We start from the raw sequence: 13124 nt of genomic DNA on the forward strand, positions 1-13124 counted from the left end.
CTGTTGATTGGCCTTTTAAATGTATTTAATGAGACATACTTCTCCTAGCAAACAAATCTAGCTTTACAGGATTGGAGATCAAACATAAATATGAGAAAATCTTCTCAAAAACCCCTTTGCCCCATTCACTCTACTGATGCTATAGCATCACGTCACCTCTGAAAACTAAATAAGAGACATAGGTAATAATGCCCGCTGCTATCCCTCAGCTGATAGAACTGCACCCGTAGGCATCTCATAGAAGACTCTCTCCTCTGAAACCATGGATTGAAGCAGGCTCTGTTTATATAGAACAGAAGATTGAAGCAGGCTCTGTTTATATAAGGGACCAGCAGCAGTAACGCCTGCAAACCAGTTCTTAATGTACCTCTCAACTCATAATAGCTAATTTCTCAAAAAAGTTATTGGGGCCTACAGGGCTACAAGTCAACGAAGGATGTTATCCTCCTAATCCCTGAACAGGGGCTTTCAGATTGCAAGATCTGAAAGTCAAATTTCAGCTCATACACCTATAATCTGATGACTTTAGACAAATCACCTTCAATCTCAGTTTCCTGCTCTGAAAAAATGGGATAATACTACTTATCCTGTAGGACAGTTCTGACGACTAAGTGCTGAGATAATGTTTAAGGAAGTACTGAATACTGGTACACACTACCTTCTGCCAGTCTGAGCTAGATAAATACCTAATTGGATCATGTTAAATCCCTGCTCAGTTTTTCCCTTTTTTTGGATTTATTTATTTATTTATACAAGCACTGGGTACAGTCAGAAGCACAGGAGGGTGAGAGAATTCACCAGAGCCTGAGTGGGGAGCAGAACAGGCAGAAGGACCGAAGTACACTGCTGAGGGGAGCAGCGGGCATGGCAGGAGAGGTCTGCACACCATGTGGGACCCTCGCTGGTGGCCGGGATAGAACCGGCGCTGCAGAGGCTATGGGCAGCTTCGCAGCCCAGTGCTCAACCGCTGCACCACCAGGGGAGGCCCTGCTCAGTTTTTCAATGAGTCCTCTGTTGCCTCTTTGATAAAATCCAAACTCATTAGAATCCTTGAAGATCTAAAAATCTTGAATATCTGGCCACTGCCTACCTCATCTCTCACTACTCCCTACAGTCACATAAAGACCCCACATTCACTCTTGCCTAGAGTGACCTCTTTATTTTCTGTCAATCAGTTCCTATTCATCTTTAACACTCAGTTCAAAAACTCCCTCTTCAAAAAGGTTCTTTGGCTCCTTAATCATCCTGGGCTTACCTCAATCAAAGAATTCACCACACATTATTCTTGTTTCTGTCTTCCCACTAGATTATGAATTCCAGAAATAGGTTATACGGTTTTAGGGCTGGACATCCAACAATTAGTCCATAGTAGAGTCTTAATAACTGCTGAATAAAGTCATGAATGAAGGCACCCAATAAAGCAGGTATCCAAAAGCTGTTCTCTTTGCAAGGAAAAGATGTACCCGTCAAGAACCCTTTTTGTCTTCTGTCTAGTCAAAGATAGTTTTCTAATTGGAGAAGACTTTCAAATTGAGTTTACAAAAAAATAAATAAGAGCAATTAAAGCTTCATCTCAAAGCAATTGATATTCCCTTTCCCCACCCCAAATTCATATTGCACTCACCAGGGAAGGGCTGGCAAGGATGCAATGGAAATCCCAGTAGAAAGGGAGACCAGCGAGCTCACTCCGCACCCGCAGTACCAGAGTGTCTGCCACACGGTCACAGGAGAATGTAGCTTCACTGGGGCAGGCGGTGTCCTTCAACAATGGACGCAGCAGAGCATCCAAACGACTGAGAAAAGCAGCAGGGGGGGCAGTCAGGCGCTTGTTCAGTTCCTAAAAAGACAGCAGGAGTGGTACAGGGCGAGGGGGATAAGAGGAAACTGATTGCCTCCTAAGTAAGTGCAAAGGAAAACTCTGGATAGCGTGAGGGCAGTAAGCATGGGGGCAAGGAGGAAATTCAAAAACCACCAGGCCTGGGCCTCCGTGGTGGCACAAGGGCTTAAGTCACAGCACTATGAGGCTGTCTGCAGCCACTGAGCATGAGTTTGATCCCCAGCCAGGGACCTGACCCACATGGTGCAGCAGACTTCTCCTGTCTCACCCACTGCGCCCTTCAGCAATGTGTTTCAGTAGATCTGCCTGTTCTGTTCCCCACTCTGTCTCTGGTGAATCCTCTCACACACACCCCACACACACCTCTGGCCTGCCCCCCGGCTCTTGTATGCATAAATAAATAAATCCTTTAAAAAAAAAATTTAAAAAAATCAGGCCAGAAAAGAAGAAAACAAAGAGAGTCACAAAGATCGACTCACTTTTTCAATTCTGCCTTATAATAAATGTAGCATAGAGCGCACACACGCGCGTGCACTCGCACACACACACTCAGAGTGCGATATGGAAAGGACTACAGATAGAAGTGCAGGACACTAACTGGAATTTCTCAACCTGACTTGACCTTCCTTGACAACCTGGAAGGTGTTGTGCTGTGCAACCCCAGTCTTCACTAGGAAAGAGATGTTCCCCACACCACCCCATAGCAGTACTTCTCTTGCACTTACCTTGGCTCGCTGGCTGACCACACTAGCGTCCACTTGTTCGTGCCACACCTGCTGCAGATCTGAGACCAGCAAGGCATAGCCCTGCGTGGTGATATGAGCTTTGGCCAAGAGGGATTCCTCAGCAAGCTGTAGACATGCCCAGGGTTGCATCAACAGGCCTTGCTCCAGGTCCTCCATCTGTAGGAGATGCTGGAATAGCACAGTGGCCAGGGTACTGTCAGCCTAGAGGGCACCATTCTACAGGGCTATCAAGTCCCATATCAGATAAGTGTTGTGAAAATCCTCCCTCATAAAACACAAAGCCTGGATTGACATATCTACCCCACTCCCCCCATACATGAGCCTCTGAACACCGACTTTACTACCTCTTGGCCACTAAAAATCTATTTAGAATTTTGAGAGATTTTCCCCCTATACTAAGTTCCTAGAGGGCATAAAATAAAATATCTTTTCTCTACAGTGTTTAAGTTTCAGCATAGTTGGTGTGTTTCTGCTTCTAATAATGTAACACAGAGACCTAAATCATTCCGGTTGTATTGTTATAGTGTTCCTAACAAATATGTCAATGCCATCCTTTCCCAGAACTTCTAGAAGGCAGTTCTTATAAAACAGAAAACATAAGCATCAAGAATGGAAAATTCAGGGCCTCCCCGGTGGCACAGCGGTTGAGCACTGGGTTTCGAAGCTGCCCGCAGCCTCTGCAGTGCTGGTTCCATCCCTGGTCACCGGGCAAGGGTCCCACATGGTGTGCAGACCTCTCCTGCCGCCCGCTGCTCCCCTCAGCAGTGTACTTTGTCAGTCTGCCTATTCTGCTCCCCGCTCTGGCTCTGGTGAATTCTCTCACCCTCCCACGCTTCTGACTGTACCCAGTGCTTGTATAAATAAATAAATAAATCTTTAAAAAAGGAAAATTCAAATTATTTGATGATTATCTAAAAACAAAACTCTAGAGGGCCTCCCTGGTGGCGCAAGGGGTTAAGCACAGCACGATGACGCTATCAGCAACTTCTGCAGCAAGAGTTCAATCCCTGGGCCGGCCAGAGAGCAACCCACATGGCACAGCAGACCTCTCCTGTCTCACCTGCTCCTCTGAGCAGTGTATTTCAGTAGATCTGCCTGTCCTGCTCCCTACTCTGTCTCTGGTGAAGCCTGTCACCCCCAGCACCTCTGCTCTTACCCCAGTTCTTGTATGCATAAATAAATGTTTAAAAAAAACTTGAACAAAATAAAAACAAAACTTTAGAATGTATCAGAATTTCATATGTGTACGTGCACATGCATTCCCTAAAACAGGGGTCTTCTTCTAGAGCCTATGCATATGAATCCTCTGGAGTTGCATGCAAAATTTGTTCTTATGTGAATATACAGGTTTAGGGGGAAGAACTCCATAATCATCCCAAATGCTCAAAAGGATCAATGACACATCAAAGAGAACTGAACAGATGAGCCCAAATTGCTTCTTCAAGACAGTGAAGGACTGAGAGATCATGAACACGGGACACAGCACCCAGGCTAAAATGCTGAATTAGCCTCCACGGTGCTCATCCCCCGCACCCCAGCCTCCCTGCTGCACATCCCGGAACTTCTGGAAACCAACATTTCCACTTCGACAGCTAAATTAGTAGGTTTAACCTAGTAGATGTTCAGTAACTATAGTTACTTGACAGGAATTTTGATCATTTTTCCTGTGGGTAAAAAAAAAAGTGATATAATTATTATTTCAGTCTAGAAATACAAAGTGACGGGGGAAAGACTCTTGGAATAATAAGAAAATAATAGGCATTTCTTAAATTTCGTTAACATGGTAAACAGGCTTCTGTTCCTCCAGTCATATTTCTCTCAGTCTGAGCCACCATAAACTAGGTTTTGAAGCACGGCCTTGTAACATAATTTAATTTTTACAGTCACTAGATGGGCGCAATACATAAATTTTTTTATTTGTAGCAGCTTCAAAACCTTGTTTTGGGAGAATGGTACTCCAGTGACATTTCCCAGGTCCTTCCTACCAGAAGGGGTCTTAAACAATGATGAAGCGTGTCTTCACTAGGCCAGAGCTCCACGTTGCCAAAGGTCACAAACCCAGGTGAAGTCATCAGCCTTTCTCTCTGGGCACAGGCACCCCAATACACATTTTAAAAGTCACCAAAATTGGATTATCCTATTCGGTCACTTTGGCAAGCCTGGAAGCTCAGGACCCTTAAACTGTGTGGTCGATTGTAGTTTGGTTTGGTCTGGGGGTAGGAAAGGAGGTAGTTAAGGACGGGCCAGGGTCAACAGGCCCCACAAAAACATCTGAGCCCTTCAGCACCTCTGGGGGGGGCTGCTCCCACACCTGCTGAGCCTGGGGCCAATGAATCTCAACTTTTTCTTTTTTTCTTTCAAGACCGCCTTTAACCATCCCGCTCATCAGATTTCCCTGTTTATTACTCCGGCCTGAAGGGAGGCGAGCGACTAGGGCCACAGCGGGGCGGGGTGGCCTGAGAAGGGGGTCCCCGCGGAACCCCGCCCCGCGGCCGCAGGGCCCTCTCGGCGCAGTTCCTCCGCCGGCCTGCAGAGGGCAGCACGGCCCAGCGCGCCTGAGGCTGGCCGCGCCCCGTCCGCCTGCTGAGGGACAGACGTTCGCCTCCTTTACCACAGCCCCACGCAGGAGCTCTGGCGGGCGTCCACATTCTACCCGCCCTCGCTGGAAGGCGCTTCGCCTTCCACCATCCATTTCTCCAGCACCAGCTTCGCTAAGACGCGGCCCGGGGCGCCTCTAGGAGCTACAGGACCGCCCCCGGCGGCTTCCCCCCGCCCAACGGCCCGCCCACAACCCTCGCCAGCCCCGCCTCGCAGCCGGGAGGCGGACTGCGCACGCGCGGCACGCGCGGCCCCGCCCACCCTCGGAGGCCTGCTCCGGAGCGCCGGTCGCGCGCGGGTCCTTTAAGAGGGGCGCGCGCCCCGGCCCGAGCCAGCCCGCGGGTGCGAGCAGCCCCTCCCCGCCCGGCCCCGGCCCCGAGTCCAACCGGACCCCACCTACCGTGGTGGCTGCGAGAGCGTCCGCCCTCCTCACCGCTGGGCTGGCCGCCCGAGAAAGGCCTAGCGTGGAGGCCGATCCCCCCCCCCACACACACGAGCGCGCAGGCGGGGTCTTGGGGCAGTGGGCGGGGCCCCGGCCCGAGTGGGCGGGGCGTCCGGGCGCCGGGAGCTGACTGCAGGAGCGCCCCGGGCGTGCGGGAGGGGCGCGGAGAGCCGCGGGGTGCGGCTGCAGGGGTGCGGAGGGCGAGGCTCCCGGGGCTCGCGCTGGCCGGGTGGAAAGAAAGAAAGAATGCCGGGGGAGCCCTGTAGAGGGGGTCCGGATGTGGATTTGTGGATTAACCCGTGTCTCGCCCCTTCCCTCTGCCTGTCCAATCTCTTTTTTTTTTTTAATCCCCCAATAAATCGGAGGGTTGAACGTCACTAGATTAACTGTCCTGTCCTCCCCGGCGCTCCAGTTGCTAAAAGCCCTCGGCATAAGCCCCGGGGTCTGACCTCATCCTTCACCTCTGGCCTCATTTCTCCCAAAATTCATCCCCATACTTAGGCTCCGTCACCACTGGATACCTGCGCCTCAAAATTCTAACCATCCATTTTTCACAACCAAAAATCCTCCTCACTTGTCGAGCAAGTCCAGGTTTAGTACTGTTGCGGAAAAGGAAAGCCTTTTCATCTGTTCCCAATCAGAATTGCTTCTTCCTCTTTGCTCCTATTGCGTCGTTTAAATCTTTATTACAGACTGCTTTCTATTTTGGATTTTAGTTAGTAATGACATAAGTTTTTCTTTAAACTGAAAGTACCTTGAGTGAGGCAGGGACCCTGTCTTATTCCTCTGGGAAGGTCCAGGACGTTGAATGCCAGCAGCGTCATTCATATTTATCAAGTAAATGCTGGGGTTCAAATGGTATTGATAGTTCACCAGCAGAATTTCATTCATCCATGGCCCTCTGTACCATGCTCCCCTGCAGTGGAACTTTGGCCCAATGAAGAAAGGCAATATCTAACTAAGTGGGGCTTCTAAGTGGGCCCATTTTATACAGGAGGTTGCACACATGTACCCACACACATTCTCTCTAGGAGAAAGTAGAGCCTGGGAACTAACTCCAACAAATTGGGAGATAAGGCTATACCAACCAGGGCAGATATAGAAGGCCTGGTAATTACTGGGACCGATGTTCTCTGTTAGACCCAGGGCACTGCTCCCCCAAACCAGATAGCAAGTCAGCTGTCTCTCCTGGCTCAGCGGACCCTCTTTCCTCATTCCCAGGGTCATCAGGCAGTGGGCAGAGGCAACGGAGGGGCTGAGGGATGCAGGGACACAGGTTTTGGACAGGGACAGGAAGCTGGTACTCTTGAGCAGCCTTCTCCCTGGACTTCTGAGGCCACCAAGCTTCTTGGGCAGCGAAAGGAGATGGCAGCCCTTGACCTAGACCTCGCTCCAGCCGTGTTCCTGCAAGAGAAAAGTTGATTAGGCCATTGCTCAACCTAGGGAGTGATGACTTCTTAGATACTCCCCAGCCTGTTAGGACCTGGCCTTAACTTACCTGGAACGGTGTTCTCTAGAAAGAAGCCCAGGAGTCCAGCCAGGAAGATGGGCTCTCTGAGCAGTGAGCACAGTAACACATCCAAGGGACTCCAGCCTACAGGGGGTTAGGGCCAGGCAGGAGGGGAATTCTGATCCTAAGCAAGATCAAGGATTCTCATCCTTCAGGCCAAAAACCTAAGTCTTGGATTAAGGACACATCTTTCTGAATTGTTGCTCCATCTCTCTCAACCCCCCCCACCCCGCCTTTGTCCCTCTCCTCTCCATTTCCCACACCCCACCTTCCCACAGGATCCCCACATCACACTCTTTCTTCTAAGCATCCACATGCCCACCAGATATGCTTTGATTGATCCAGGCTCCCTTTCTCTGGAAAGTTTGGGATTAAAGGCCCCTCATGGGCCTCCCCAGTGGCACAGCGGGTTGAGCACAGCATTGTGAGGCTGTCTGCGGCCTCTGCAGTGCAGGTTCAATTCCCAGCTGGCCAAGGAGATACCCACATGGTGAGGCAAACCTCTCCTGTCACGCCTGCTGCTCCCCTTAGCAGTGCTTTCGGTCCGTCTGCCTGTTCTGATCCTGGCTCTGTCTCTGGTGAATTCTCTCACCCTCCCATGCCTCTGGCCTGTACCCCAGCTCTTGTATAAATAAATTAAAAATCTTTAATAAAAATAAAATGGGGGCTTCCCCGGTGGCGCAGCGGTTGAGCGCGGGGTTGCGAAGCTGCCCGCAGCCTCTGCAGTGCCGGTTCGATCCCCGGCTGTTCCCCGGCCACCAGAGGAGAGTCCCACATGGCGCGCAGACCTCTCCTGCTGCCCGCTGCTCCCCTCAGCAGTGTACTTCGGTCCTTCTGCCTGCTCTTCTCCCTGCTCTGGCTCTGGTGAATTCTCTCACCCTCCCGCGCTTCTGCCTGTACCCAGTGCTTGTATGAATAAATAAATAAATAAATAAATAAATCTTTAAAAAAAAAAAATAATAAAAAATAAAAATAAAATGGAAACCTTTAAAAAAATAAAATAAAGACCCCCTCATTCCCCACTTCTTACCTACTATGCTCTAGCCTGGGTTTCTCAACCTCAGTACTCCTGACATTTTGAGGCAGATACTTCTTTATGTGGACAACAGAGGTTGTCCTGTGCATCGTAGGATGTTTAGCAGCATCCTTCTCCCCACTAGTGACCAGTAACAATCACTTCTCTGCTGTCTATAACAGTCAGAAACGTCTGCAGGCATTGCCAAATGTCCCCTGTGGGGCAAAATCACCTCCAGTGGAGAACCATGGCTCTTTATTAACGTGAGCTAAAAAACTCACCTGTTTGCTGCTCCCCAAATATACCCTGTGACTCCCTACTTCAGTCTTTATGATGGCTCCACCATCAGGAATGACCTCATCAAATATGTTGAAATCTGGCCATCTTTCCAGACCAGTTCAACGTTACTTTCTCTGAAATGTGCCTGGATTGTCTCAGATGGAAACCTTCTCTCACCTCTGAGCAGTGCAGCACTTTATTGGAACCTTTCTTGCTATGCCCCACACATCTCATCCTTTTTACCAAACTGTACCATCTGTAGGCCCCTTAGTGCCCTAAAGGGATAGTATGCTGCTCACTAAATGTGTTGAGCAAGTGGACGAACTGTTCACACCAAATCCCAGAGAGGGTGTGAAGCCAGGAGCCCGGAGAGCTGGAGGCCTCCAGCCCTTGCTTTCCGAGGACACTGAGCAACACAGCTCCCCTCCCCCTCCCACCTGTGCTCAGTAAGGCGGGGGCTTCCCGGAGCCATCTTGGCAGCAGCAGGGCCATGAAGATGGAGAAGCCGACATTGAGAACATTCCTCCCAGAGTCGATGTCAGCCAGGTAGAAGCTGGAGAATCCAGTGGACAGAATCACCGCCTGGGTCACCCCCAGCACCCCACCTGTTTCATAGGGAAGTAACAGAGGGGTTGGAGAGGGCTGACACAGAAGGGGCTAGTGCAGGGAGGGGCAGGCCATGATGGAGGGGACCAAAAGACTCATTTCTGATTCTGCCAGAAGCCCAGTCAAGAGGCCAGGATGGGCTGAAAACTGACTGTCTCTGTCCACACATCGGGGAAGCTACTCAGAAAGAAAGGGTGCCAACCACAGCCAATTGGGCTACCAGGGAGGAGGGCACTGCTTCCCTACCAGACCTGCTGATATGCCTGTCTACTCACCAAGGACAGGCAGTGGGATGGTGGTGAGGAGCTGAGCCAGCCTCGGGGAGAGCCCCAGCACCACAGAGAGCAGCCCCACCAAGTAGGCCACTCGCCGGGACGCAGCCTGCGTGAAGAAGGGATGTTGGAAACAGCCGCCTCCTTGATCAAGTTTTTGTGTGGCTAGTCCCTCCTCATTCTTGGGATTCTTCTCATTCTGTGACCCTTTCAAGAAGCATCTCAAGCTCTCTGCCTCGGATCCCTAAGCAGTCCCCTTTATTCAGCCACAGTCCCACCACCTGCTTCCTTTTCTCTATAGCACTTAGCACTGTCTGATATTATCCTACTTTGTTTCTTAAATTGCCTGGCTCTCCCTTTATCAACTCCCCAGGAGAACAGGAACTTCATCTGACTTGTTCTTCCGGGACTCCTGTCCTAGTACAGTGCCCAAGGCAAAGAAGTTCAGTTGTGATTCAGGGTCCCCCCATAGTCCCTGTCCCTAAATGAGATGATGGATAGAAGGCACCTGACAGCTGTGCACAGCTGGCCATCTACCCTGTGAGTTGCCTTCTCTCTACTGCATCTCCAGCTACCCCCACCCATCCCCATCCACATACCTGAATAAGACTCATTGTGCCCACATTGGGGAAACTGGATGCAGTGCCCATGGGGCTCCCCAACAGCCCAGCCAGCACACTGCCCAGGCCTTCCAGGCCCAGACCTCGACTGCAGGCATGTGGAGGTGGTGAGGGCAAATGTAGCAGCCGACCACACAGGGAGTAGCAGCCCAGAGAGCTGGTGGAGGCTGCCAAGGCCATGGAGATGCCTGCAGCCAAAGCCCTGGGTGTCAGCAAGGGCCAGTCCCATTCAGCTGGGGAGAGAGAAAGAGCCACCTTGGGGCCAGACTCAAATCTGAAGCATCCCCCCGTCTCCAACAGCCTGCAGTGGAAAGAGTCCTACAGGCTCTGTTGTCTTTGAAGATAACGCCTTGGGACAAAACTACTGGAATCTTAGGATAAAGATTCATCCTTTTACTGTGTTCTGCTAGGAATTTTTTATCTGATCCTTCCCTCTCTCTAGCCTCACTTCCTCCATTCCAGATACACGTCCTTGTTCAGGTGCCTTGTACTTGCTGTGCCACCAGCCACCACAGTGCCTTTGCATATGCTACGCCCACCCCCTAAAATGCTCTTCTCTCTTGCCTTCATCCAGTTGTGTCCTAGTTATCTCTCACATCTCAGTTTAATGACCACTTCCTCAAGCATACCTTACCTGACCTTTCTGAAAGTAAAAAATTTAACAAATTCCCTATTATAATGTTGCATTACACAATGTATCTCCCCTTTGTTACACTTACCAGCTGCAATTTTAGTTACTTTGGGTGACTATTAGTATCTGTATTCCCCAACAGACTATAAACTCCATGAGAGCAGCCACTGTTTATCATTAACAATCCTATTATGTGCCCAGCACATGATCAACATTCAACAGACCTTTATTAAATTGATGAATGAGCACACTTCACATATAGTGACTCTTAAGGCAATCTTAGAACACCAGCTCAAATGCCTAAAAGCCAAGGTAACATAAATGAGCAAACTGGGTGAGGAGAATCGAAAGGGTTGGGACTTTCAGAAACTATAGCTGCCTCTTAACACCAAATAAAACACCTTTGGTGAGGGCTAGCACTGCCCCGCCCCCCGCCGCCCCCCAGACTGGCAATTTCTCCTGCGTGTTTAAAAAAATGCAGGATTTAACTCATAAATGAAAGTCATTAAATCTTGAGTTTAGAGGAAAAGACACTTTTCTTTGAGCAAGAGGACTGGAAGAGGCCCCTACCTGGGTGCGGCAGCCAGAACCACGGTACCTGGGTGGTGGCAGACAGCTCCAAGGGGACGCTGCTGAGACCCAACAGGGCAGAGAGGACCCACACACAGGCCACTGGGACCAGCACCTGAGGAGCGAGACTGAGACAGAGAAGAGCCCCTCCCACAGAACCTTCCAAACCGCGCTGGAGGAGGAGACAGAGGCTAACCTTCCATAGCAGCCTTTCTAGCCTCCCGGCCCCTGCCCAGACCCACCTACCGAGAGCAGCCGGAAGGCAGGGACTTGAGTGTGAACTGACGAGTCTGAAGCTAGCCTCCAGGGTAGTGGGGGTAACTGGCAGGAACCCAGGTGCTGAGAACAGATCACCAGGAGCAGGATAAGCCTGGGCAAGAGAAGGAGCTTTAGGAACATGAGGAAGCAGGGGGTAATGGAGGTGGAATGGCAAAATACCATAAAATGGGGGCCCGGAGAAGAAAGCCCCCATGGAAGGGGTTGATCCTGGTAAGGCTCTGCCCTGTCCCAGCCCGCACACCCCACTGGTCACACACATGCACCTCACGCCTCTCAGGACTTACGTACAGCAAGGCCAGGCCCCAGTGAGCAGAGCAAAACAGAGCCACTTCCCTGTGGACAGAAAGCCCTGCCACAACCAGGCTGGGGGCCAGCACCAGGGGCCCACAGTGGGGGAGCACATGGCCAAGACCGCCGAACAGCCCCAGCATGGCCTGCAGCAGCCCGGATACCACCACTGCCCCAGATACCTGGTCAGGTGGAGGAGAGCACAGAGGAAAAACATTCCGCAGATTGAGTTGACCTCAGCCTGGACTTTCTAACAAATTCTCCCCCAGGCCATCTCAGTCCCTCAAAATGGGAACCTGAGCTTCCCCACTCCCCACATGATCCTTAGCCCTCCTGCTCCCTATCCTCCGGGACTTACTTCTCGGAGAGATGTGTTCCAGAGCTCCGGGCTATGGCAGCCAGGCCCCCCACACAAGCGCAGCAGGGAGGCTGGGAAAAGTTGGGGACATGGAGAAGAAAGAGGGAAATGGGACAGGAACCCAATACTCTGCAGTCCTGGCTGATGCCTGGCACAGGTCCAAGACCCCACAGTGCCCAGCAGTCCCATCACTGCCCAATCTCAATCTTGCACCCACCTACACCTGCGTGTGCAGATAACCCCCCCCCCAATCCTGCCCTCACCCCACACACTTGCTCTCTGCTCACAGTTTCCAGATGTCCGGATGGCCAGAGGTAGCTTCTGGCTGGTCAGCACCAAAGCAGGAACAAGGGACTCTAAGGATGGAGCCTGGACAAGAGGCAGCCTGTAGGAACAGTCCAGCCCATCTGGAAATATGGGCAGCCAAAAGGACTCCCCAAGCTCTCCTACTCTCCTGGGCCCCATACCCCACTATCCAGGGAGTTCCCCTCACCTGCTGCCTATTGAAGTTTGCAGAGCAGTAGACACACCACACGAAAAGAGACTGGAGGCCAGGAGCTGAGCAGGGGAGTAAGAAAGTCCCCCTGGGGGAAGATTTTGAAGCAGGAGCAGGTGGAAAGCACAGAGCAGTGAAGTGAGGACCAAGATATGCTGCAGGTGGAGGAATGAATACAGAGGGGCAATCTTCAGATATAGGCAAAATCATCTATTTGCAGAAAGTTTCTCATGCCATACCCAATTCCCTCAAATATCCATCAGCCAGCCCCAACTACTGCACCTGTCTCCTACCTGCAAAGCCAGAAGACAGCTGAGGCCCCAGGGCAGAGGCCCATGCAGAGAGACCCAAGAGTGAGGGGGAGTGGGGGAAGTGGGGGCTGGTGGCAGAGGAGCCAGGGTCTCCTGGGAGCCCAGGGGTCTGAGTTGGATGGGTGGGGGTGGAGATCGGCTCATGCTGCCCTGCCTTTTGTCTTGTCTTGGCTGCCCTGGGCCAGAGTGAAGTAGAGTGAGTAAGAGGTCAGAGTTTGTGTGAAGTTAGCTGCCTGGAGTGGGAGAGGGTGGGGGGCCAATGAAGC

The 13124-nt window shown here is 51.3% G+C and overlaps 2 protein-coding genes across 7 annotated transcripts in view; both read right to left on the minus strand.

Annotated features, from left to right (window-relative positions):
• Positions 1–5679, minus strand: part of NHEJ1 (non-homologous end joining factor 1) — a 79388-nt gene extending 73709 nt beyond the window's left edge. Inside the window, exons 1-3 of one of the 6 annotated variants that reach the window (XM_054700098.1) lie at positions 5582–5679; positions 2563–2739; positions 1625–1837 (exon numbers count right to left, since the gene is read on the minus strand). In XM_054700098.1, the coding sequence (XP_054556073.1) occupies positions 1625–1837; positions 2563–2739 (390 nt within the window). In that variant the 5' untranslated portion in view covers positions 5582–5679. Of the gene's footprint in view, positions 1–1624; positions 1838–2562; positions 2752–4222; positions 4278–4894; positions 5027–5581 lie in introns of those variants that run through there. The other 5 variants (XM_037524073.2, XM_054700097.1, XM_037524072.2 and 2 more) reach the window with 5 other exon arrangements.
• A 620-nt stretch (positions 5680–6299) lies between these two features.
• SLC23A3 (solute carrier family 23 member 3) lies at positions 6300–13028 on the minus strand. The gene is made up of 12 exons (XM_037521902.2): positions 12841–13028; positions 12545–12702; positions 12339–12436; positions 12052–12122; positions 11694–11875; positions 11373–11496; positions 11127–11241; positions 9905–10158; positions 9309–9414; positions 8865–9032; positions 7122–7217; positions 6300–7027 (listed from the first exon to the last, which is right to left on the minus strand). The coding sequence occupies exons 1-12, from the start codon at positions 13000–13002 to the stop codon at positions 6738–6740; spliced, it is 1824 nt and encodes a 607-aa protein (XP_037377799.1). The 5' UTR covers positions 13003–13028; the 3' UTR covers positions 6300–6737.
• Between the last annotated feature and the right edge of the window lie 96 nt (positions 13029–13124).

The sequence above is a fragment of the Talpa occidentalis genome, unplaced genomic scaffold (assembly GCF_014898055.3).
Source record: "Talpa occidentalis isolate TD23 unplaced genomic scaffold, MPIMG_talOcc4v2.1 talOcc4.3, whole genome shotgun sequence".
NCBI classification, from domain to species: Eukaryota; Metazoa; Chordata; class Mammalia; order Eulipotyphla; family Talpidae; genus Talpa; species Talpa occidentalis.